This window comes from Poecilia latipinna, unplaced genomic scaffold, assembly GCF_001443285.1.
Source record: "Poecilia latipinna isolate Pla-1442-1.1 unplaced genomic scaffold, P_latipinna-1.0 Scaffold377, whole genome shotgun sequence".
Lineage (NCBI taxonomy): Eukaryota > Metazoa > Chordata > Actinopteri > Cyprinodontiformes > Poeciliidae > Poecilia > Poecilia latipinna.
This window is the reverse complement of record NW_015112993.1, coordinates 56,642-79,981: the sequence shown is the minus strand read 5'-3', so window position 1 is coordinate 79,981 and position 23,340 is coordinate 56,642. Positions and strand designations below refer to the sequence as shown.

At 39.2% G+C, this 23,340-nt stretch overlaps 1 protein-coding gene across 6 annotated transcripts in view; it reads right to left on the bottom strand.

Moving 5' to 3' along the window:
- The window catches only part of ppfia4 (PTPRF interacting protein alpha 4), a 61,687-nt gene that overhangs the window by 17,886 nt on the left and 20,461 nt on the right, over positions 1-23,340 (bottom strand). For 5 of the 6 annotated variants that reach the window (XM_015036718.1, XM_015036717.1, XM_015036719.1 and 2 more), the window contains one exon: positions 25-126. In XM_015036718.1, coding sequence (XP_014892204.1) covers positions 25-126 — 102 coding nt within the window. Of the gene's footprint in view, positions 1-24; positions 127-10,089; positions 10,452-23,340 lie in introns of those variants that run through there. The other variant, XM_015036721.1, reaches the window with a different exon arrangement.

Below are 23,340 nucleotides of genomic sequence, written 5' to 3'. Positions count from 1 at the left end.
GCTTGTGGACAGACGTACACATACCCTGGTGTTGTTCCTTTCAGCTTTGAGTTCGGATATTTCCTCTTCTTTCTCCAGCAGCTGCTCCCGGCATATGTTCAGCTCCTTCGTCAGAGTGGCAAACTCCTACACAGCAAACAGACAGAACACCCACACTGAGGTTAATACCACATCCCCTGGTCGACACAGTGGGCAATGCTTTAGACAAACTGAGTCACATGTGGGAACACAGTCCAGAAGGAGTAGTATACTATCAGGGTGAGGAATAATTTATGAGTAATTGACAATTGGCTAGATATAAATCTTGGACAGCTTAGTTTGTTCTTTCTGCAGGGTTCTTATGAGAAAGATTTGGTGCTAGAAATGTTTTCTGAGCCTTTGCAAAAAAAAGAAGAAAAAAAAAGAGACAATTAAAAGGGATTCATTTTTAAAATGTGGTACAAGCAGTGTGTGGTGTCCTAAAGTATTAAAGTATCCATTGATGTATCAGTTTAGAAATCATCCATCATGGCTTTCACCATGCACACGTTGGGAATATTGACTTGGGCATAGAGTTAGGACCAGCAAAGGCTAGGGTTTTGACTTTTAGATTACACAGTGAAGACATTTTATTTTACTTATTCCAAAACCTCAAACTTAGCCGGTTATCTGAAAAGCTACCAGGGCTTTTCATCATTGAACTAAAAAAAATTCTTTGGGCTTATTGAATTTTTTTTTTTTTTTTCACATTTAGTTTTGTACTTTCCAGAAGATTTGAAGCACTTTTAGTCCTTGGAACATGCTTCAAGTTGCTGTCACATGAGTGGGTGTATTAAAAAAAAAAAAAAAAAAGTGCACTGCACGGCTCTAAATGAGGAGAATTTTTGTGGAACATTAAGTCCTTTAGCATCTTTTGAAGTGTGTGTTTCATTTTGGACGTACACATGGTTTGTATACTCTATGTGTGTGTTTTAGCTGACAAGTATAACATTTTGTGAGATATTGCATCAACTTTTTTCTTTTTTTTTTTCCTTTCTTATTTTTTCACACTGAGGGAATCCCTGAATTTTTGGAGACAAAAGTTTAATGTTTTATGCATAGTCTAAGGGTGTCGTGACTTGTCAAATAATCGCTATCTGCATTAAGCAGCAGGCTAAACTTCTGTCAGCTGAAGTCACTCCAAGCACTTGGCTTGCTGAAACTAGCCAAGTGAAAGCGCCTCTGCATGGCTCATCATAAGATGAAATTATGTTTTCAGTGGGGTATTGCAGCAAAATTTTACACAGCACTTCCATTAATTACACCCGCTAGAAATCGCTGCAGTTTTATATTCCCAGGAAGGCACTGCTGGGGCATTTTTTTGTGACAATACCTGGAGATTTAAGTACACCTCTCACTTCTAACATTTCAACAGCTTGTCAACTGCTTCAGAAAATTAGATTTCCTTAGTGCATATGTCACTTATGTGTACAGATACTATGCACATCTTGGTCCTGGCAAGGTAGATTGTAAAGCAGACTGTTCCATGCATAAACTCATTGTTCAGCAGTAACCTCTGACCACTCACAGAAATGACATCAATGTACTACGAATGTTTGACAGACTATTTAAACTCATCAGGACAAAAGGAGACTTTATGAAGAGAGGCAAAAATGATTGAAGTGTCTGCAAAAAAACTAATGCAAAGAGATGGAGAAAAAAAAAGCTGGAACACCTAGTGGGAAAGGTTGGAAAGCAAACTCTAGCAGAACGATGTAAAATACGTGAGTTCAGAAATAAAGACACCCGAGACTTCCAAGAATGAGGACAGTCAGATAGGCAGTAGTGTGGATAGAGCCAACAAACTGAGGATATCCAAGCAAAAGGTTCAATTCAGGGACAAGTTCCATGTCCTGTTCTCCAGAGAAACAGACCTCGATTTATGAGGAGAACGGTGCTGCAGGGCACAGTTCTCTCACCTTTTGATACAAGCCAGAGATATCGCAACATCTAATCTCCCTTTTGGGTTAAGTATTATCGAACTGAAATAAGTGAAAGACATATTAACAGTGCATTGTGGCAACAGAGATGATGCAGTTATGCAGTAATGATAAGAGAAACGTCTTAGTGGAATTAAATGACTCGTTGCAGTTTTATGTTTTCTTTGAGCAAAAAGTACATCTTGCATAGCTCACTACCTGGATATGGAGTTTTATTTCTTTTAGTTTCATCGTACTCACACAAACTGAGATAGCACCGTCTCCCTCAAAGCATCTAGAAACAACCCCATATTTCTGAGTCTGATGGACATTTAACGCTCCTGTGGAGTTATTAAAATTTGCTCCATTACCTCTCATAGTTTGAGATGGACCTGTATGGGCCGAGCATTTTTTGCTTCGTGTTTGCTTTTCACAGTTTATAAACTTTAATGGAGCGGGACTGGACAGGAGTTTTAACTCTTATTTTATATGTGAACGTCTAAATAGCAGCAAACCAAAGGTCTTTTGCAGAGAATTTATGGTTTAAGGTTTATCTGTACACGATGTCTTTGGCACTTGCAGGCAAATAGTATGACACCAATGTGGTCAATCTAAGAGATGTTATCCAAGAAGTTGATGGTCATGTCAGACATTTTTATTTATTTTATTTTATTTTATAAAGATCTCTGTTGACTCGTTGAGTTATCGATTGGATTTCCAGGACTTGAGAAGCTTCACATCATCTAATGTCATTTAGCAGTTATATGTTTTCGGTCTGAGCGCACCGATCCGGTGGCTGCTTATTAAATGAACCCTATCTCTGTGTGTGAATCTTACTATGCGCTTGTGATGTCTGAACGTCTCTTGGCTCTTTGCTGGATTTTCCTGTGAGGTTGGCATCAGTCCAAGCTGGTACCCAGATCTCCATCATTTCTCTCTTTGCTTCACTCAGAGTACTCCCGTACACACACACACACACACACACACACACACACACACAAACACATTCCTACACACCGACACCACATTAAATCTGGGACCTCCCTGGTGCGACGACACTGCACTCTCCATTTTCCATTCTCATGATAAATCTCGACACTGGCTCAAGCTGAAAGAAAGCTGGCACTGTGAGCGTTTAGTCTCTCCCAGAAATTGCAGCAAAAGAAGGGGGAGTGTGGATGAGGACTTTCCCCAACAAACAAAGACAAAACATACAGACAAACAAAGCATTGTGGAGGTTGGTGTGAAATCCTAATCACTGTATTGGATAGGATGATATCAAATTGGATCACTCATTAGTAGGAAAAGCCTGCAATGTGTTGTCATTTTATATTGCTGAAGAATGCCAAAAAAAACTTTTCCTGCACAAGACAATACCTATACCAGCGTAACTATTTATGAACGTGGAACACAACATATCATTTGCATTCAGAAAAAAAAAAAAAATTGATATGAGACTTTTAGTTAGAAAAGCTGAAATAACACTGTTTGACAGACAGTTTCTATAGATATCCCTCGAAAACCTTTGGGTGTTCAAATGCTCCCACGCCGATAGGTGCAGTTTTAAAACAAGGAATAAAAAACTACCAACAATTACAACTGTTATCTGAACGAGGATGATGATGTGTGTGTGCGCTCTAATTTGCTTGATGCTTTTGAAGTAGCCATGTTGTCTGGTCTGGACTGTTTACATGCAGAACCACACACAGACCCCCCCCCCACCCCAAAAAACAAAAAAACATCAAAGAGAACAGCGGTATACACCGATGCACACTAACTAAGATGAGCTTTTGGAATAATGACACAAAGAGCAGAATTTGAATAAGAGAGAAATAAAATAAACCCACAAATGAACACAAAGCGTATATAAAGCAATCTTGCCTGCAAGGTTACCGAACCTGTCTGCTACACAACATGCAACAACATGGAGCAGAAAAGGAAAGCGCTAAGAGAAAAGTGACTATAGAGAGGGGAAAAATGGGTCAGTTTGCACATTTAACGTTTCTTTATTCCACTGGGTGGACCAATAGGCAGGAGCTCAGACCAAATCCACCAACAGATGTTTTAAGTCACTGTCTCTTTCAATCATGGCAAAAAAAAAAAAAAAAAAAAAAAGATGGCTCAACAAACAGTCTGAGACCTTTAGCTCATCTCTTCATCCCCATATTACGCTGCCTTTTGAAAACCCACTGTATCTCTACTTAAAAAGGGGGGACAAACAAAAACCAAAACTGCATTTTTCTGAAATCGAGGAACAATAAACAAATATAACAAAATGGCATAAAAAAAATAAATAAATAAAAACAGAAAAAGAATCCAAAAAAAATGGTTTGTGTTCTCAGGAGGGCCTGTCTAACACTTTTCATCTGACAGCGGATGCAGCCCCTGTGTTTTTCTCCCTTTGACACGCCGAGCACCCCGAACCAAACAAAAATCCCAGGACGGCTTCTCAGTAGTCAAATACTGACGGGGCTCACTGACAACAACCTCGACATCTGTCAGAGAGTAAAACCGTACAGAGCACGGGAAAAGGGGCGTCTGTGGCATCCAGAGGAATGCCGCTACCCCCAGTGTTAGATAGCAAACACCGCTGAGCCCAGACTTTGTGAAGGGATTTCGCTCTTCTTTTTTCCTCTTCCTTAAGCAGGTTGGGATTAACGGATGAAACAAAATGCTCTGTGTGTGTGTGAGTGTGTGTGACTGAGCACGAGGAGAGAGAGAGAAAGACACTGTAGCAGTCAGATACAAAAAAAAAAAAAAGGCTGTAAATATTAAGATTCAGTGTTTAGTTTTCATGCATACAGACAATCTCAAAGATATTTAAAAACAGGATTTAGGCATGGGATCTCTCTATTTGCGCTTCCTGTATCTCAGATCATCTCTCATTTTGCTCATCCTCTGATGACAAATAATATGAACAATTAAAAGGGCTTGCCTTTTAATTGCTAATTGTCTTTGAATGGCTCTTTTATTAAAGAAGACATTCAGAAATATTTGTAATTTCTATTAGGAATATTGTTCCTAAAGTAAAATCCAATCCTAACTAATCCCTTAGCCAAAAATTTGTCTCTATTACAGCTAGAAGACGAAGAACTGTGACCTTTTTTGCTTTATAAGTTCACAACAAATGTTATCTCAGGCATTTTACACAACAAACAGGTCAAATTTGCATCACATTCAGTTCAATTCAGTTTATTTATATGGACTAATGTCATCTCAAGGATCATCACAATACATCCTAATGTGATCCTAATTATAAAACGATGCGGTCGAGATCAGATTGTTATGATGATGAAAGAATTTTCGTCTAAGGAAATCCCGCTGATTCCAGGAAGTCACTGATTTTGCAGGAATCCCTCCTCCTGAATAAGCATCTGGCAACAGCTGCCTGGAGTCATTAACTTAGCAGCAATCCCTCATACTCAGCATGCACAATGCTCACGTAAATTGAAAAATCCCACTTCTTTGGTGGGGGTGGGATAATGTGGAATGGGCTGTAAGTAAAGAAAACAAGATTTATTGAGTGACGATAGAGAATTACGATATGTGTGGATATTTTGTGAGAAAACCTAATGGGATGTCCGCTGATGTTTCAGAACAGTGAGGATGAGTGGCGGCTCGATGAGCATCAGGCGGTGAGGAAAAAAAAAATTAAAAGAACAAAATATGTGACTAAGCTTGAAAGGAAGCAGACTAAACCAGTTCATTCACACGTCAGATGATTTGCCAGCCTTGCTTTGGTGATGTGACATCATCATGTATGCTAATTGGATTACGCTTACAGCTGAAATAAATGGTGCCTTAAAAAAGAATCCACGCTCCTGGCATGCCCAGCATACCCCGCTGCAGGTTGTCTTCAAGCAGTGTGGGGAAACACACACAATTGTTTCTTCATGCTGTACCACATCCTGAAAACACTGTCTCATGAGACAAGGTGGTGGCTGCATTATTCTGTGGGGAAGCCTTTGTTCCACAAACAAAGAAGGCTGTGGGAGCTGGATGACGGATAGAGCTAAGTACAGAGATTGTCCTTGAAGAAAAGTTTGAGGCAGCAAAAGCACCGAGAGTCAGGCAGAGGCTTAATGTCAATGTTTAGTTTTTATTCCTCTGAAAACCCGAGACATGCAGACCCAGCTGGCTCCTTCACATCAGAGCTAAAAATACATTACTGTTTACTGCAGCTATAGCCCCCCAAAAAGGGGCAAATATGGCTTCATCATTTATGTCTCAGCTCTATATCAACTTAAGTTTAGCATTTATTTCTTTTTATGTGGTATGTCATGCTTTAAATGCTTATCTCGTGTTCCTGATGTATTTGGTGCTTTAAGTTTTATCTCTGCTCCTTTGTGTTCTGGAAAACCACTTTGAATTGCCTCGTGTACAAACGGTTCCATGCAAACACTTTTCTCTTCCAGCTGGACACTAAGCATACAGCCGGCGCTACGATGGAACGGTTTAAGCTCGATCACATTGCAGAGTTTCAGTGGCCCAGTCAAAGCCCAGATGTAAATCCAAATGAAAATCTGCGATTTGGAAAATGTTCGTTTGCAGATATTTTCCGTCTGAACTGACAGAGCGTTAATTATTTTAAAGCAAAGAATGTGCCAAGATCTCAGTCGCTCAGTAAAGTAATGACTCAGCAGTTGGATGCAAACTTGAGTAAGGATCAGCTTTTGTCAGATTGAAAACTAAGCATCTTTGTCTTTCCAGTTCACAGTGATGTGCTATGTTTTGGTCTATCATATAAGACTCCAATAAAATGCACTTAAGCTTGTTGTTCTAACTTGAAAATGATACTGTAGATTCAGCACTTACAACTAGCACACAAATAATACGGCAGAAATCCCCGTGTGGGAAATCAGAAAGAAAAATTAATATTTAATTTGTTGTCTTTTTGTTGCTAAGATTCGTTTAACAAGGTAGCCTTGAATTGAAGTCCCCCCCCCAAAAAAAAATCAACAAATCTTTCAGAGTTAGACAAAAATCATTGTTCCCAGCAAAAATCGTTAAGTCTTTTCAGCTGTTTTCTACCTGTACTCCAACAATAAAGTTTAATTCTCAACTCACCGAAGGATCACTATAAATTTTAAATGTTCTCTTCAACCAAAACCATTATATCGATGGGCTGTGCAGCCCCTCAGGACACAGAGACACGAGCCTTTTCAAAGATTATTGCAATGCAAAACAAGATTCCACATAATAACCAAACTGCATTAGCTCTTGAGTTCTTCCCATCGGCTTAGCAAGGACTGCCAAAGACGAAGCTGCATCCCTGTGGAGCTTCAGATATCACATCTCTGTAACTCCTCACCACTGCAGAGACACCTGATGTGGCGAACAGCAGGGAGGTGGACTCGACCTTGCTCTGACAAACCTTAATCAACCCGCGCAGGAACTGTGACACACACTGCCATAGCGCTTTTTTGCCTGGGCGATGGCCCCTAAAGTAGGCAGTGAGTAATCTGTTGCCATGACACCACAGCCTCACACTGCTGTGAATGTCATGGCAACGGCTCATTAGCAGGAGTGTTTGAGAGCCCGACAAACTTTGCATGAATGTCTGAGTGGAGGGATGTGCTCAGTTCCACATCCGTGTGGGGGAGCACGCTAAAACACATACCAGGCTGCTAAGAGATGCTTTTTATTTTTTCTTTCGGGTGAGAGTGGGACCTGACTGCAGCACCTGAAAGATCCAAGCTCCCTCTGAATCTTTAGAGTGATGAAGACGACAGAAGAAGAAAAAAAAAGTTTTTCTACAACTTTGCACAAAAAAATTCAACACATTTTCTACTTGGAAAGTAACAAATACATTTCCTGTGAGAATTGATGCATTAAAGGAGATTTAATGATAACCACAGTTGCACAATATGCTGAATCCCAGTCACCTCCGCATTATTGGTGCATTCAAAATCCCAATCCCGATACTCTACTTGGAGGCAACATTTCGTAGGTTATTACATGGTGTGCAGTGTATTCATGCCATGCAATAATATATTTTGTATTTGACCAGTCAGATGGGGTATCACTGTCCTTTATGCCCAGGCGATCTGGATCTTAACAAGCTAGCTTGGCCATCCCCTTCCCACGCAATTCCAGTTGATTCTCATCTCCCTTCAGTGCTCTGTCTGGGATTTCTCACATTGAACTGAATTTCCCAGGTTGAATTTAAACTGAGTCAATCGGCAAACAGAAAAAAAGAGTTGTGAACCATTACATATTTTTTATTTTTGCACTGCTTTAGAATTGCAATCTAGTTTTGTATTGGACACACTTCCAAATGTTGAGCAATTAAAGTCGGAGTAAGAAAAATGTTTAAGACATCTTACTGCTGTTACTCTCACTCACAAACATCTCCTTCAGCTTTGCACTTCCAGCTTCGCAGTGGGGGACGGCCCACACAGTTTCTAGTCAGCATAACCTAGCTTCAAGTTGGTATATTACATGTTGTAGATCACAACCAAATGTTAGTGATTGGGTAAAACCTCACCCAATTATTTCAAACTTTAACAAAGTTCACGTCTCCAAGCAATCATTTCACAATAGTCGAGGGTCAAGACCCTCAGCACATAGCAAGGCGTAGAACAAATGACTGGTTTGTTTTTTTCAGGCTATTGGGAGAGAGGGATTTTGACCATTCTGGTTTGGTCATAAGTTTTGGATTATTATCTTGTTAAAAGATCCAATAATGACCCATGTTTTTTTTGTTTTTTTAAATCAGATTTTCATTTAAAGTCTTGCATTTCAAAGAGGTTGTGATCCCATGCACTTTAGCAAGATTCCCAGGGCCTTTGGAGGAGAAAACAGCCCACAACAACATAGATCTTCCAGCATGTTCAGACACTCTGATCCACTTTAAAATTAAATAAATAAATCACAAAAACCTTTAGTCATATTCACTTTACTGAGTTATTATATAGCATTGAAACTTCTGCTTAATGTGGAATTATGCAATAAAAGATCAACTTATTTCTAAGCTTAGATTTAACAATATTATTATTAACTTCTTCAAAATATCTTCACCAGTTCGGCAATATGCATAGACGATGGTGACTTGCATAAATACATTTGTGCACAATAAATAATCAAAAATATTGCACAATATTTGTTGCAAAAGTACACATTTTAATAATAGTGTAAGTATATTTCTCAAAGAAAAATCGAAATAATCTGAGGATAGAAATCGGCACGTACGTCAAACTGGAACACATTGGTAAAACTTCAACTTGTGCATTTTGGCCTTTTTAGAACTCGTCTTTGCAACTGATGAGAAATCTGTGCACTTTGTACTCTCAGCTTAAATATCTCAAAATATATTTTTGTCCTACATTTAAAGCAAGAACGAATCTAAAGCAGATAAAACAACAGCAACGACTCAGTATCCGGTTTTGCCAAATCATGCACAGAAAAAGTTATTTGAGAACCTCCATATTGATTATTATGCAGCAATATAAGAGGGCACATCTCACACTTCAATCTTCAGTTTAGTGAGCACGCATAGTGGGTGTTAAATCTCTCCCCAATATTCCTCAAACTTTTTTTATCCACTGCAGCCCTGCAGGCAAAGAGTAGAATCCATTTATGTGTTTTAACTTGCTTCATCAAAGCCGAACAAAACTAGAACCGTGTACAGAGGAGAAGAAAAAAAAATGGTGGGATGAGAGGGGAAAACTTCCTCTGTTGGATGAAAGGAGAAGCACAAAGAAGCTTCTGTGCATCAGTGGAGTCTGTTTCTCGCACGTGAAGTAATAAAAGATATGTTTAGTCAAGCATGCAAAGCAGCCAAAGAAAGGATGAGCATTCTCATCAATGCATGACAGACGGTTATCTCTGGTATTTTCTTCAACAATGAGATATGAAAACAGAGAAACAATAATATCAAACGGCCTCGTTCTAAACAGATATGCAAATTCCATCACTGCAACGTGTAATCACGCGTTCCGGCTCGACTGAGCCAAAGTGGGGGAAAGGAAAGACGAGAAGGAAGGAGGAAGAGGTGCAGAGAAGGCCATATGTCAGTCCTAGAAAAGAGTCATCAGCGCCGAAATCAATACTCTGCCAAGGACACGCGGAGCTCACGCAAAGAGCTGCCTGAGCCGTGGGCGATTCCTCACCGTTAATGTCCGAATACTTGCTGAGAGCTCAGTCGCCCTACCTGGTACATGTAGGTGTTAAAGTTAGTCCAGTTCTGAAGGTAGTTCCTCACTGTTCGGTTCATGGTGGAAGCTACACATATCGCATTCCCGAAACGTGAACTCCATGAAAAGAAGCTGATGCATGCATGGGATTGAATGAGGAGTCGAGGGGGAAAAGAGGGATGGAGGAAAAATACTGGTCCAGAGTTGCGCTGCCCTTCACCAGGATGATACCCTGCTACTCAGCTTCCTACAGACTCAGCCTCAGATGGGAGACAGGATCCCTCCTGCCTCCCATGTGATAGCTGTGTAAAAACAAAGGGGAAGGGAGTGGAAACCCGGGGAATAGAGAAAACAGCAAAGCATGTTGAATAAAGACAAACTAAGAGGAAGGAAGGAAAGAAGGAAGGAAGGAAGGAAGAGTGAAGGGTCCGGTGAATTTCTGGGGTTCTTACCAGCTGCTCTGTTTCTCTTTCACAGAAAGTACTGAGGCACACTTCAGCGCTAGTTTTTAAAGTCACACTTAGGTCTAATACTTTGGATTAGCATAAAATTAAATGCTCTATTTCCTCCTAAAAAAAAAAAACACCATCACTGCTTACTCAACACAAATTCAACAGACTCTCTTTCCTCTAGTGTGACATTGTGCATGCTGATTCCTTCTATTTATAAATCATAGCTGGCTTGTCCTGCCTCTCTTGGTAAAATTACGTAGTGCCTGCACTTAGCTACAGTCTATTCTTCCAGGTGTGTTTTCTTTTTTTTTTTTTTGTTTACAGTAAAGGATACTTACAAGGTTTGAGGATCACTGTCTGAAAACTCAACTTTCTCCTATGATTTTTACACCGCATAGCCACCCTATCGAGACTTGTGCGTACCAGAATCCCTCTGATAAAGACATACGAGGTTCCCTCATAGTCTGCATGGATGTTGCAACTACAATAATTTCTGAAAACAAGAGTTGGTTGGACACGAAGGAATTTATAGAAAATATTCTCCAATACATGTGCTGTAAAAATTCTGCACATAAGCTCAAATGCAAACAGACGTCTTTAATATCTGGCTTAATGTAATTTAGTAAGTCGCTGGAGTGAGCTGGCCTGATTCTGGTTAGTTATTTGACTTCTCTTTTAACATATAGCTCACTTAAATAGGTTGAATTTCTAGCACTGACCTAGTTCAAACATTTTGCGTAGGGTTATGGCAGGGAACATTCAAGAACATTCACTGTCCTGAATTTAAGGGTGTGGTGTCAGTTTGACTGACAAATGCCTTCTGAAAAAAGGTTTTATCTTCACTGGAGACATAGACTGAGATATTTGGTCACACTGACAAGAAGTATGCTTGGAGAAGTAGAAATTAGGGTTTCTCCTTGAAGAACAGTAGCATCGTAACAAAGGTTTGTTAAGATGCCAGTGAAATGTTGCAAAAAAAAAAATGGATGGAACAATGAAGGAGGAGTACTTCCACATTTTAATCTGGTTTTCAAATTTCCCAAACACACATTAAATCTCTATTTGGAACATTTGAGGGACTCAAATCTTTAAAAAAATATTGAAATACATATATGCTGTGCTTCGAAGTCAGGATCTATCATTTTTTGACTATAAGAGTGATCAAATAGAGAGCCAGAATACACCTGAATCTTTTTGACGGCTATGCAAAATACAATATTTCTCTGCAACTAGCTAAAAATGTATTTGGAATAACTTTGCGGGTGCATGTATTTAAATGAACTACTATGCATAATTAAAAAAAAAACAAAAAAAAACACTGAAGTTTGTTTTCCAAAACCACTGAAGTTGGATTTTGCATAATCATAAACCTGGAGGGGAGAGGGAGGCTCAAATAAATTATTTAAAAGCCACAATTTATATTTAACTTTCGCACTGATAGAAAATAGACACAAGTTTTTAATAATCATGAAGAAGTCGAGAGCGAAGACAACAGTGAGCAACTCATTCAAGAGTTGTATAAAACAACACACAAAAAGAGCCTAGAAATGTATCTTTAAGCAAATGCAGTGTCAAACATTTTTTTCCCTTTAAGTACTAAGGCTGCTGCATGTATACTGCAAAATGTAGTCTGGAACAGCTCCCAGTTAAACCCAGTTTAATCCAAAAAACAACAGACAGTATAACAAGAGAATCCGCTCTGAGTCATTATGTTTACAATCTGTGAAAGCAAAGACACAATGCAGAGACAAAAGGGGAGCTAAGTAGGTGTCTGTGTGAACCAAACTGTACTGGACTCAACTCATCAGCTGTTAAACATTGTGCAAGAAGTCAGTGTAACAACGCAAACTATAGTTCACACAAATATACAAACGCTGGAAGAAATACGCTTAACTAATTGAAGCTTGAATGGCCCTTCTCTGAGTAGATAGCCAGATTAAGTATGATATGTGACTATATGTAAAATAAAAAAAACACCAAACAAAACAACAAAATATTCATTTATTGAGAAGATTTGCGGAGTTGCTGCTTTTAGGAATCTCAAACTATGTATTTAGGATGCTTTGTAAAGACGGTTTAACAAAAGAATATTTGACCAGGACATTTTTTTTTTGAGTTTTACATAAAAAAACAAAAAAAAAACAAAAAACATAGCGGTCCTACATAGCCAAAATTTGGAAACTCCTTACCCACACTGATGCTGAAGAAAGAACTTTTTTTCCCTGCATATTTAACTGGACAACTGAAATGCCACTTTAGCTGGACACCTAAACACCTCCACAAAAATGTTAGTTTTAATCCAAACGCCACAGTCAAAGTTTTGACTGTCCAAAAGAAATGTCATGCACTGGGTTCCTGTAAAAAAAAAAAAAAAAAAAAAAAATCAGATTCATCTTAAAAGTACTAAAGACTGAGGTAAAGGTAACTTCAGCTTGAATTCTCATTTTCATTCTTTACATCTATCTGTTCCCCCATATCCAAGGATTCGCTGTTTTATCCTCTGCTTTGGGATGCTTGTTCAATATCATAAGCTCTGGGAGTGGTAGAGCATAAACGTAGAAAACAACGTGGAAACAGTTCCTGTCTACAGGACTTGCCTTCACCTGGTTGTCAAGGTAACAGGTGTTCGCAGAGGAAGAGCAGCAGAAGAAGATGACTCACATTTTCACACATCAAAAAAAAAAAAAAATCTTCTAGAGATTGTCTTGACCTCCACTGCTAACTACCAGCAGCTCGCCGCAGGTTTGGACCTTAACCAAACGACAGCAGTGGTCAGTGCAAGTGTCTTGGTTGGTGGAGAGAGAGAGACCCCTGCTGTCAGCATGGAGGAGGAGGAAATAAGAGCCAACTTTCTCACGCAGAGAAATGCAGAGAAGAGCAGGAAGGGACAGATAACAAGCTTTGGAGGATTTGAGAATGAAAATGAAATTGTCCTATAAGCGAGATGAAGGAGAAGCAGGGAAACAGCGCTGACAACAAGAGCAGGTAAGAAGTCATGTGTGGTGACAAGTCCTCCTTGACATCAGTGGGAGCCAGATTTGGCAGAACCTGGTGTTTGCTGTCACAGAAAGAAGCGCCGAAAACAGGCAACTCGACGAACAAACACACGCATGCACACACACACACATGCACACACACACAAAAGTCGCTCACACGCACACACACACACATCTTCTGTGCTATGAAACCTGACACGTTTCAAAGAGCATTTTCTGCAGCAGAATTCACAGAACTGAGAGACCTCTGACTTAGTTTTTATATCTGACAGCATCTCACATTTTCCCGTCTGACTCCTCTTCTTCACCAGCGTCTCTCCTCTCGCTGCTGCCTAACTGCACTTGATTGCTTTTTTTCACACTCCATCCAATCCAGCTCCCCACTGCTTACGCTCACATCTCTTTTTTTTTTTCCTTCGGCTCTTTCTCTCCTCTTTTCCTCTACTCCTTATTCTTTTCAAGCATAACTAATCTCAGCTGAAACTTCTCTTGACAAAGAGCAGCCATTTTGCACTGAAAACCAATTTTAACACGGAGCAGACGGCATCTGCGCAACTCGTCGCCTTCAGAAACTTTGGGCAAAGCAGACACAAACACATTTAAAAATACATAAAAACAGATACTATGCTCATATATATATATATATATATATATATATATATATATATATATATATATATATATATATACTCAATCAATGACTTTTGAATCAGCCGGTGTTATTCGAGTCACGCAAGAAAAGACATTTGCTAACAGCAAGCACCAGTCCGGTACTTTATTAAAGCAACGTCATTAATATGCCTGAAAACTCTGAAGCTTTGAAGTGCTGGAATTAACACTGAATTTCATCAGTATTAGAGCCAAATGAACCCACTCGCCAATAACCTTCTGGTATCTGCAGTAATCCCTTTTTGGACAGTGAAATATTTTGTCCGATTTAAACAACCGCAGTCTTAAATTCGTCTCGCAGACGTTTGCTGCTCTGCTGGAGTAGTGTGATTCTCCAATTCTAATGTGATGTAATGCAATTCATAATTTGGCTCCCAACAACAGAAAATCACCACTTTAAACCAGTCACATATCCAACTAATATGCTATCAGTGACACCCAGATCAATATCAAATGCAGTATTTTATATTCTTATCTGTAGCAGTAGAGTTGATAAGTTAAAGATGAAGAGGCAGGCCTGCCATTATTACACTCTTAAGAATGTTGATGTTTTACCCATATTTACTCTGCAAGAGGGGCTTGTTTATTCGTAAAAAAATGGCAGAGAAGAAGTTGCCGACAGAATGCACACAATATATCAGATGATCCAGTAAAAAGGTGGGAAGAATGTGAACGTCTGAATACAACATTTGATAATATTTCCAGATCAGAGCATGACAATCTTTTACATAACAAGTCAATCAATTCAGTTTCAATGCACGGAATATTAAAGTTGCAGAGGATTGATTTCCTCGCAATGTCTGGTAGCTGTAATATTTTAAGGGCTGCTGTGTCTTTACGCTCCGCACACCCATATTTTATTTGGCCAGTCAGACGGAAACCCTCTGCCCTTAATTCCCACAACCAAATCATATGACAGTAGTTAAGATCCAGAAGCATCTCGGCGCCTAATGGGAACACTGTGATGGAAAGTGTGGAATAATTACATCTGGTATTTTCAAAAATACCATCACGTTTGGGTATTTTCTCTGTATCACGCTCTCTTGCAAAAAGTAGAATGTTAAAACATTAACATGTTACGTAGTATATATAAATATACATGCATAACATACGCAAAAACACGCAAAAAAAAAAAAAAGTCTGATAGATGAGGCAGCGTTCCATCGACTTTGTTAGAGGTTCCACTGTCATGCATTTACTCTCCTACATGTACATCTAATGTGCTTCTCTGAACCAAACCACAAAGATGGAAAATCTGAGACGCGAAGCAGAAAAGACAAACTGCAAAAGTCGACATGGCAGCCTCAGTAAGCTAAACATAAAGGACCTGTTCCAGAGAATCAGCAGCGACATGAATTAATCAGCAAAGAGAGAGTGACAGGGGTGAGAAGAAAGCGTTCTCCTCCGCAAATTAATTGCAGATATCAGACGCGATTATCGCTCTGTAAAGATTTAGCTGTTTCTTTTTCTTCATCACTTCCTTCCTTATCGTCTCATTCTGCTGCTCCTCCTGCTAACCTCATTTGCTTTTTCTTTTCAGCTGTCACATCCTCCTCCCTGTCTCTGTAGAAAAGCACCTGTGTCAGCTCTGTGTCTCTCTCCTGCTGTCCTCATCATTCAGTCGGAGTGCATGGCTTAGCTCTTTCCATCCCTTTCCTTCAGGCTTGCCTCTGCTTCGAGCCCCGGGCCAACCCAAACAAATACTTAATGTCAAGCGGTCGCACTGCAAACCACCCGCTGCAAACAGACAAACTCCGTGCACCCAGCACACGCTTGACTCGACGGTTAGATGGAAACAGTAGATTTTTTGACTCTTCTGTTGTTTGTTTAGGCTAGAGTGTAAATTTTGTTTTTGCTTGACCAAATCATTTTAAATATGCAAAGAATATAAACATACACTCACCCTGGCTTACATCCCTATAAAAATATAAAAAAAAAAATTAAGTCAACCCTATTTCCACATGCATATTCTCCAGAGGGCAAATAAACACAAACCGGGCCCATCCCAACTGCTCTGCATTTTTTTTTTTTTTTTTTTTTTTTTTTAGAAGAAAATGTATCATGTTTCCAGGGGAAAAAAGAAAATTCATTAGGAGCTGTATTAATATTAATCTTCACATTCAGAGTAAATAAACTGCTCCAGTGATGAGTCCAGGATCATTTTCAAAAAATCTTCTGTCCTCCACGCTCCTCATGCAGCTAAACCTGACTGTGAGAAACGAGCAGCCGATGTGTGTTTGTGCGTGTGTGTGTGCGTGCATGTTTTTTTTCTTGTTTTTGCACGTTTGTAGAGGTCAGGAGCACTTGCTGGTGTCCTTCAGAGAGCACAAACTGCAGTGGCAGGAAGTAAGTAACTCTACACCGCCATGTGTGTGTTTGTGTGTGCATTTACAGTACAGGCTCACAATAACTGTAACAGTAATGACAGAGACATGGCAAGTGGACCTCAAGGTGATGGAAAGTGGAGCATCCTGCTTGCTGTCCTTTTTCTCAGTGTCTTTCCTTTTTGCGTCACGGATGGATGCGTCCGTTTGACCAAATACAAAAAAGGCTAAGTAAGCGACGAACAATATATATTTAATTACAGGGATTGTTGAAGAAGCTTTGTGCGTCTGTTAACTTCTCCTTTGTCACATATCTCACACAACCTGCCTCTCTTCTTTGTGCTATATATATACTGTACATGACGCACCTCAACAAATGCTATGGAAAAGGGCACATTTTTATAGAATGCATGCACGTCAGTGCGCTCTAACCAGCAAAATGTTAAAAATGTTACCTTAGTTCACTTTTCTTTCTCGGAAATCTGTTTGCATAGACTAAAAACAAACGGATAAATGTCTCTATCACACTATTGTGCTTCTACTGTGAATTTCTGTGGGACTATGAGACACTATTTATATACAGCAAGCATGTTCCCATGTTGTGAAACTGACTACGCAGCAATGATATGATAAAATCTTTACTTCATGTGGTGCCATGTTAGACAGATGCACTGTTTGCACTGATCACTCACTTCAGCACTTTAAAGATTTGTGTAATTCAGCTAATTCAACTGGGGGCACAGAGGTAGCTTGCAGCCCAAAATGGTCCAAAGGTGAATTAAGTGTTAATACCTAATATCAAAATATAAACCTTCAAACTGTAGCTTCTATTTTAACTAATTGGAAACACTTTAATAATGTTGACGTTTATTTTAAAGAAGAGATAACGTAACTAGTCTATAATTTGGAGTTGAATGTTAACCTATCAGTGCAACACGGTGTGTGTGTTTTTTTCTTTTCAAATTTTCTAAATACAAATGAACTGAACTGTAACCCCGATGTCTTAAAAATTCATCTTTGAAGTTACGCTTTAATTATTATTTTTTTGGCTCAGTGTAGTTGGTTTAGCACAAGGCTCCTCCACTAGAACAAACACACACTTACACACACACCTAGAGGACACAACAGTAGCACACTGCTCTTTAAATTGATTCACCCATAATCTGGTCCGTGGTATGAAGCATCACTGTGCTGTGTGCGCCTGTGTGTGTGTGCGTCCATCACCAGGCCCCAGATGATTTATTTATAAAATGTGATTTCTCCCCCCAACCCCCAGCCCCCATCTGGAGCTTTTCAGCCATCTAACTTAAGCACACATCCTCAGTCACTGGTTGCTTTCCTCACAAACACACATGCAGAAAACACACTGACAAACACACACCCGATCAAACATAGCAAGTGGTCAGTCTCAGTCACCCTTTAATGTTACACTGACTCACAGTATTGGCTCTGCAAATGAAATTGTACTTTGGGAAATAGAAATTTCAGGCCTCTACGTGTGGGATAGAAATTTGTTTCAGCAATCCAGCTCCTATAAAGTGTGAGTGTGAGGCTACGTTTCATGTTTGTTTCCTTTTTTTTTTTTTTTTTGCATCCGTTTAATCCCTCGCATTCCCTTTCCTTATGACTCACGCTAAGGCGGCTCATTTTTTCCTGAAAGTAGTCTTGAATCTTAAAACGTGTGCATGTTCAGTCACAATAAACCCAATTTCTATCAAAAAGATGTTGCATAATTTATATGTTGTGATGAATTTGCCATCCTGTGAGCGGTGGACCTTTTAAGGTCACCTCAAGGCAAATGATGGCGACAATATTGCAAAGTGGGTGTGGCGCTAACTTTTTCAGTCTCCTTTTTCTGTCCTTTGTGTGTGTGTGTGTGTGTGTTTGTGCATGAAGTGAAGCCAGTCACACTGAGTGACTGAGTGAGCTCATCTGTTCTTGGGGTCTATAAATATTGTAGATGCCATGTGCCTGCAGTAGACCTTCTCAGCAAGCTACTGTATGATGTCATCCCGAAATACACACATGCACACAGCTGTGCTGCCAAGGACCAGCATCCTTGGCAAAGCTGAGGTGTGTTTACTAAGGATGCAGAGTCCACAGCTGTTTAATGAATTCAGCAGCTCAAACCTGAAGAATTTATTCCCTTTCTTGCTGTGCTACTCCCCTCCGTCGTTACTGCAGGCTATATTTGTCTCCGTCTGTGTGGAGATCACCTTTATTGAACATTTGAAAAACTGTATGTAGTTTATTTTTCCTCTACTCTCGTTTGAATTGAGGTCTGCAGCACCTCATATTTTAGGAACACAGAGTATTGATTAGCAGAAACCAGCATTATCATTTAGACCAGAACAGCAACACTTGAAATACCAGTGGATTTTTTTTAATTATTATTATTATTCCTAACTGGATAAATAAAGTAGGAAACAGGGTGTTTGTCTTTCCTACAATAAAAGGGGTTTTATAATTTTCAACAAGGATATAGGTATTTAATAGTTTACTTAGTCTCTTATTATCAATTTGCAAATACGATTGAAATTAGTACATTTTTAATTTTGAACTAAATGCAAACACTTCAATTAATATAAAGGTCAACTCCTTTAAATTCTTCTATTTCGTATTTTACATATGTAGAGTTTTGGAGAGTGTATTTAGTTTTTTACACATTTTTCCACTTTAGATGCATCCAGGCATCCACTCACTTATCTGAAAAAAAAAAAGTTTTAATAATGATTGAGAAAATGCAATATAGTTTCTCCAGATATTTATTTTTTTGCCCTGTTTCACTTTCAGTCCCAATATATACTTTAGGGAATTCCTCCCCAATCCGTTCTAAATTTGGACCCACTGAGACACCCAGTCTTGGCAGATGATCGTAACCAGCGATCAAGATCACAAGTAAACAAAAAACAAGCAAAGATCTGTCTTAAGCACTACTGAAAACATTAGGTGATTGCACGGTAAAAAAAAGGAAAAAAAGGAAAAAAAAAAGAAGGCAGAAGCCACTACTGGCTTGCAGAAAGAAGCTCTTGTTTTTGAATCCTAACCTGGCATCTTTCTGCACAGAGTTTGCATGTCCTCCCTATGCATGCATTGGTTCTCTTCAGGTACTCTAGCATCTTTCCAAAGTCCAAAAACATGACTCATCTCTTTATGTTGTCCTTAGGCACGAGTGTGTGTGTGCATGGTTGTCTGTCCTGTCTCTCTCAGTGGCTGTCGGAAAAAGGAGCCAGCTCCCGCGATTCTGCAAAAATAAAACTTTATGGTGCACAGTTGCTAATAGTTTGTATCCTATAGGACAGAAGGTATCAGAAAGTAAACATCATCCACTGCTTAACCCTTCTACATTTCAACTGAGACCAAATTTTGCAGGAGCTCTGAGGGGCGGATCAAGGAAGAGACAGCCCTACGTCTGCGCAGAAACACAGACATGCACAAAGCATAAAGGAACTGTGACAGAACCACAGGCGGATGCTTAGAGGTGTGAGCAGGACCAAGGGCAGGCAGTAAGGGAGCAGGATCTACATAAGGGACACTAAATTGTATGTGCAACCGTAAGAGGATGGCGCCGTGCCACGGGGGGGAGACTGGATGCATATTCTGTTGGGTCAGCATTAAACAAGAGCCAAGTAGATGTGTGGTGTATTCCCACCAGGCGGTTGTGTTGAGAGGAGTCTGTGTGTATATGTGTGAAATTGTGTGTGAGCCAACAATGATGTCCCGCAGGAATGAAGTGCAATTTATAACGGAGAGGGATGGAAAAGTGATTTTTGCCAAAATGCAGGAGAAACACAATCCTACAAAGATGAGTTGAGCCAGACTACAAATACATCCACAAAATGATTTAGACACATTTACATGCTCCACTCATAACAAATGCTTGACTTTTTTTTAATTTTTTTTATATGGTCAAATTCAGTGAATCCAAATTGCTTTGTAATTTGAACAGATAAAAGTCGTGCCTACATAACTGTGAGAGGGACTTGCCCCGTCAAAAGCAAATTCAAACCAAATGATGGGTCAGAAACAGCTCTACACCTCCCCTGAATGCAGTCTGTACTTAGCTAGGTGATGTCATTAATACTGCAGAATCATAAAAGTCAAAGAAAAATCCTCTATTAAATATTGTATTGCTGTTCCAAGCTGCTCACTGTCCTCGTCTCCCCCGGCTGTTCAGGATTTCGAGGTTTTTATGAGTAAGGAGGATGACGGGCGGTATATGGCTTCTTTACACGGACTAGCTCAAAAATTCAGTCAAGACTGACTGAAACTGAGCTTATTCATGTCCATTATCCATCACTTACTAAAACTCTGCACAAGCTCCACTCTCCCGATGTGCAAAGTTAATCTTTTCTATCAAGTAAAGTCCTCCAAATCGCAACTATTTAGCAGATGACGTCATTCATCAGTCACAGTTTGTATGTGAAGGTGTTGCTTTGCAAACAACTCAACCTTTCTGCATCTTTGTGAGATGAAAGTATCAGAGGTGTGTGCTCAGTTTCTAATCTCAGATTCTCTAAAGTGCTAACATGCTCATTTGAATTTCTGTTTAGGAACTGTGAAAGACAGAAAGTATTTATTTTTTTTAATATTCTGGATACATTTTGACAGTAAAAGTTTCAAAGCTGCATCAATCTCCATCAAGTTCAAGATTATTTCATAGCACATTTCAGTAACGAGGCAGCCCGAGGTGCTTTACATCATAAAAACAGAGAAATACAAAGTCATAGAAGACACTACACAGCCAGCTACTCAGACAACCAGTAGACATTAGATTTTGTCAAAGTGCCGTCATTACACATGATCAGTTAACAAACATGTAGAGATAATTAAATGTATAAAAGGCACAAGGAAATTCAGAAGTATCACACTGCCTGAAAAACGTTTCCCTCTGCCTTTTCCTCTTCTCTGCTACGTCAGCATGTTGACACGCGGACTTTCTCCACTGCTGGAGCATGCTGTGCTAGTTCCCATGGGGCGCATGCACAGCAAAGGCACAGGCTTTCAGCTTTGATGGTTACGACAATGCTCTTAAGTTTGAAGCGAGCGGGAACGACGTGCATTTTATAAATAATGGGCGCCACAGAAGAACCGCAAACCGCAGGACACTAACGTGACGGACAACACGACAATGTCCTGTCAATTAAGTAAAATATCACAAAGTTTCTGTGGCGCTTTCTGCGATTTTTTTTTTCCTACAAAGATCTCTGTTTACAGCCACTGTTACATCTATGCTAAAAACAGACTAATTTGCATCAAAATCAATAAAAAGCTGGCAGAATTCAAACTCCCGAGTTGGCAGACAAGCATCAGTGCAGAGGCACCAGTGATCAGCCCTTTGCCTCCCTTGCAGTATCTCAGGTAAAAAAAAAAAAATGGTAACGGACATCCAAATCAGAAAGCTGGGATTATTTAGAAATAACTACAACAAGGCAAAAATATGTCCAGGGAAGAGTCTTGGCACTCCCTTTTAGTTAAAAATATAAAGCATGAGTGTTTTTAGAAATTGTTTGGACTGTAAGTATGACAAACAGACAAATCCAAAGTGCTATGATAAGCAATAACATAAGCTGTGCAAGAAAGGTGAATACAAAGTCGGATAACCTCACAAACTGGACAAAGCCTCTTACAGACTGGCCATCTGTTGCTTAGTGTTAGCAACACACATACAGGATGGCGTTGTTTTACGTTGTATGATTAATCATTAGAAAGTTTAGGATTGCAGCTATGGCTAATAGTGCAGAAACCCTACTCCCAGAGTTGCCTTGCATAATTCTATATCAATCAAAATCAGTTCAGCAAATGAAGAGTTTTAGGTCATGAGACCCTTTTGCTTTAGAAAATGTTTATACTAAAACGTCCAGCAAGTTAAGCCTGAGATTATTCATACTCCTGGCACATTTTCTAATTTTACCAATGTTTTTCTTTAAAAATGGAAGTGATATTGGAGAAATTGAGTCCTGAATGGAGTCTGATTGAGAATCTGTTTAAAGAGTTAAGAAAATATGGTGATGTCCTTCCATCCTGAAAAACTTACACCATCAAAGTACATCAGGTACTTGTTAAAATACCAATGGGAATAAGCAAAAAAAAAAACAAACAAAAAAACAAACAAACAATAAATGCTAATTTTAAGAAGAGCTGTCTTGTCAATAAAGACTATTTTTTTATTGATTATTAAGAAGGGTATGAATAAGTTTTGGCATACTATTTTTGTTCAAATGTAAATAAAGAAATAATTAAGTTTCAAAATTGACACTATTTTTATATTGTTTTATCTTCTGAGAAATGTCTGTCTTATTTCAGATCAGAAATAAGACAGATTTAATGCAGAGTATGGGAACTGAGTCTTTTTTCTTTCTTTCTTTCTTTTTTTGCTATTTTCTAAAATAAGTTAATATTTCTTTATTACTGATTTTCCAATTAATTACTGGTTTTGCACTAATTGGGACATTTAAAAATGTTGTTTGTTCCTTTGATTTTTCTTAAAAAGAAAACCAACCCTTTAATTGCTAAAAATGGCATTGTTGTCCTTTGAGTTTTTGTTTTTATTATGATAACCCAACTGCTTACTTTCAGAGTGTTGCATATTGTCGCAAATGGAAACCAAAATGAAAAATGCAATGAGAAAAACAGCAACAAAAAAATCATCTGCTTGATTTAAAACAATTTATTTATATTATGTGTGTGTGTGTGTGTGTGTGTGTGTGTGTGTGTGTGTGTGTGTGTGTGTGTGTGTGTGTGTGTGTGTGTGTGTGGGTGTGTGTGTGTGTGTGTGTGTGTGTGTGTGTGTGTGTGTGTGTGTGCGTGTGTGTGAGCGCTCTGTC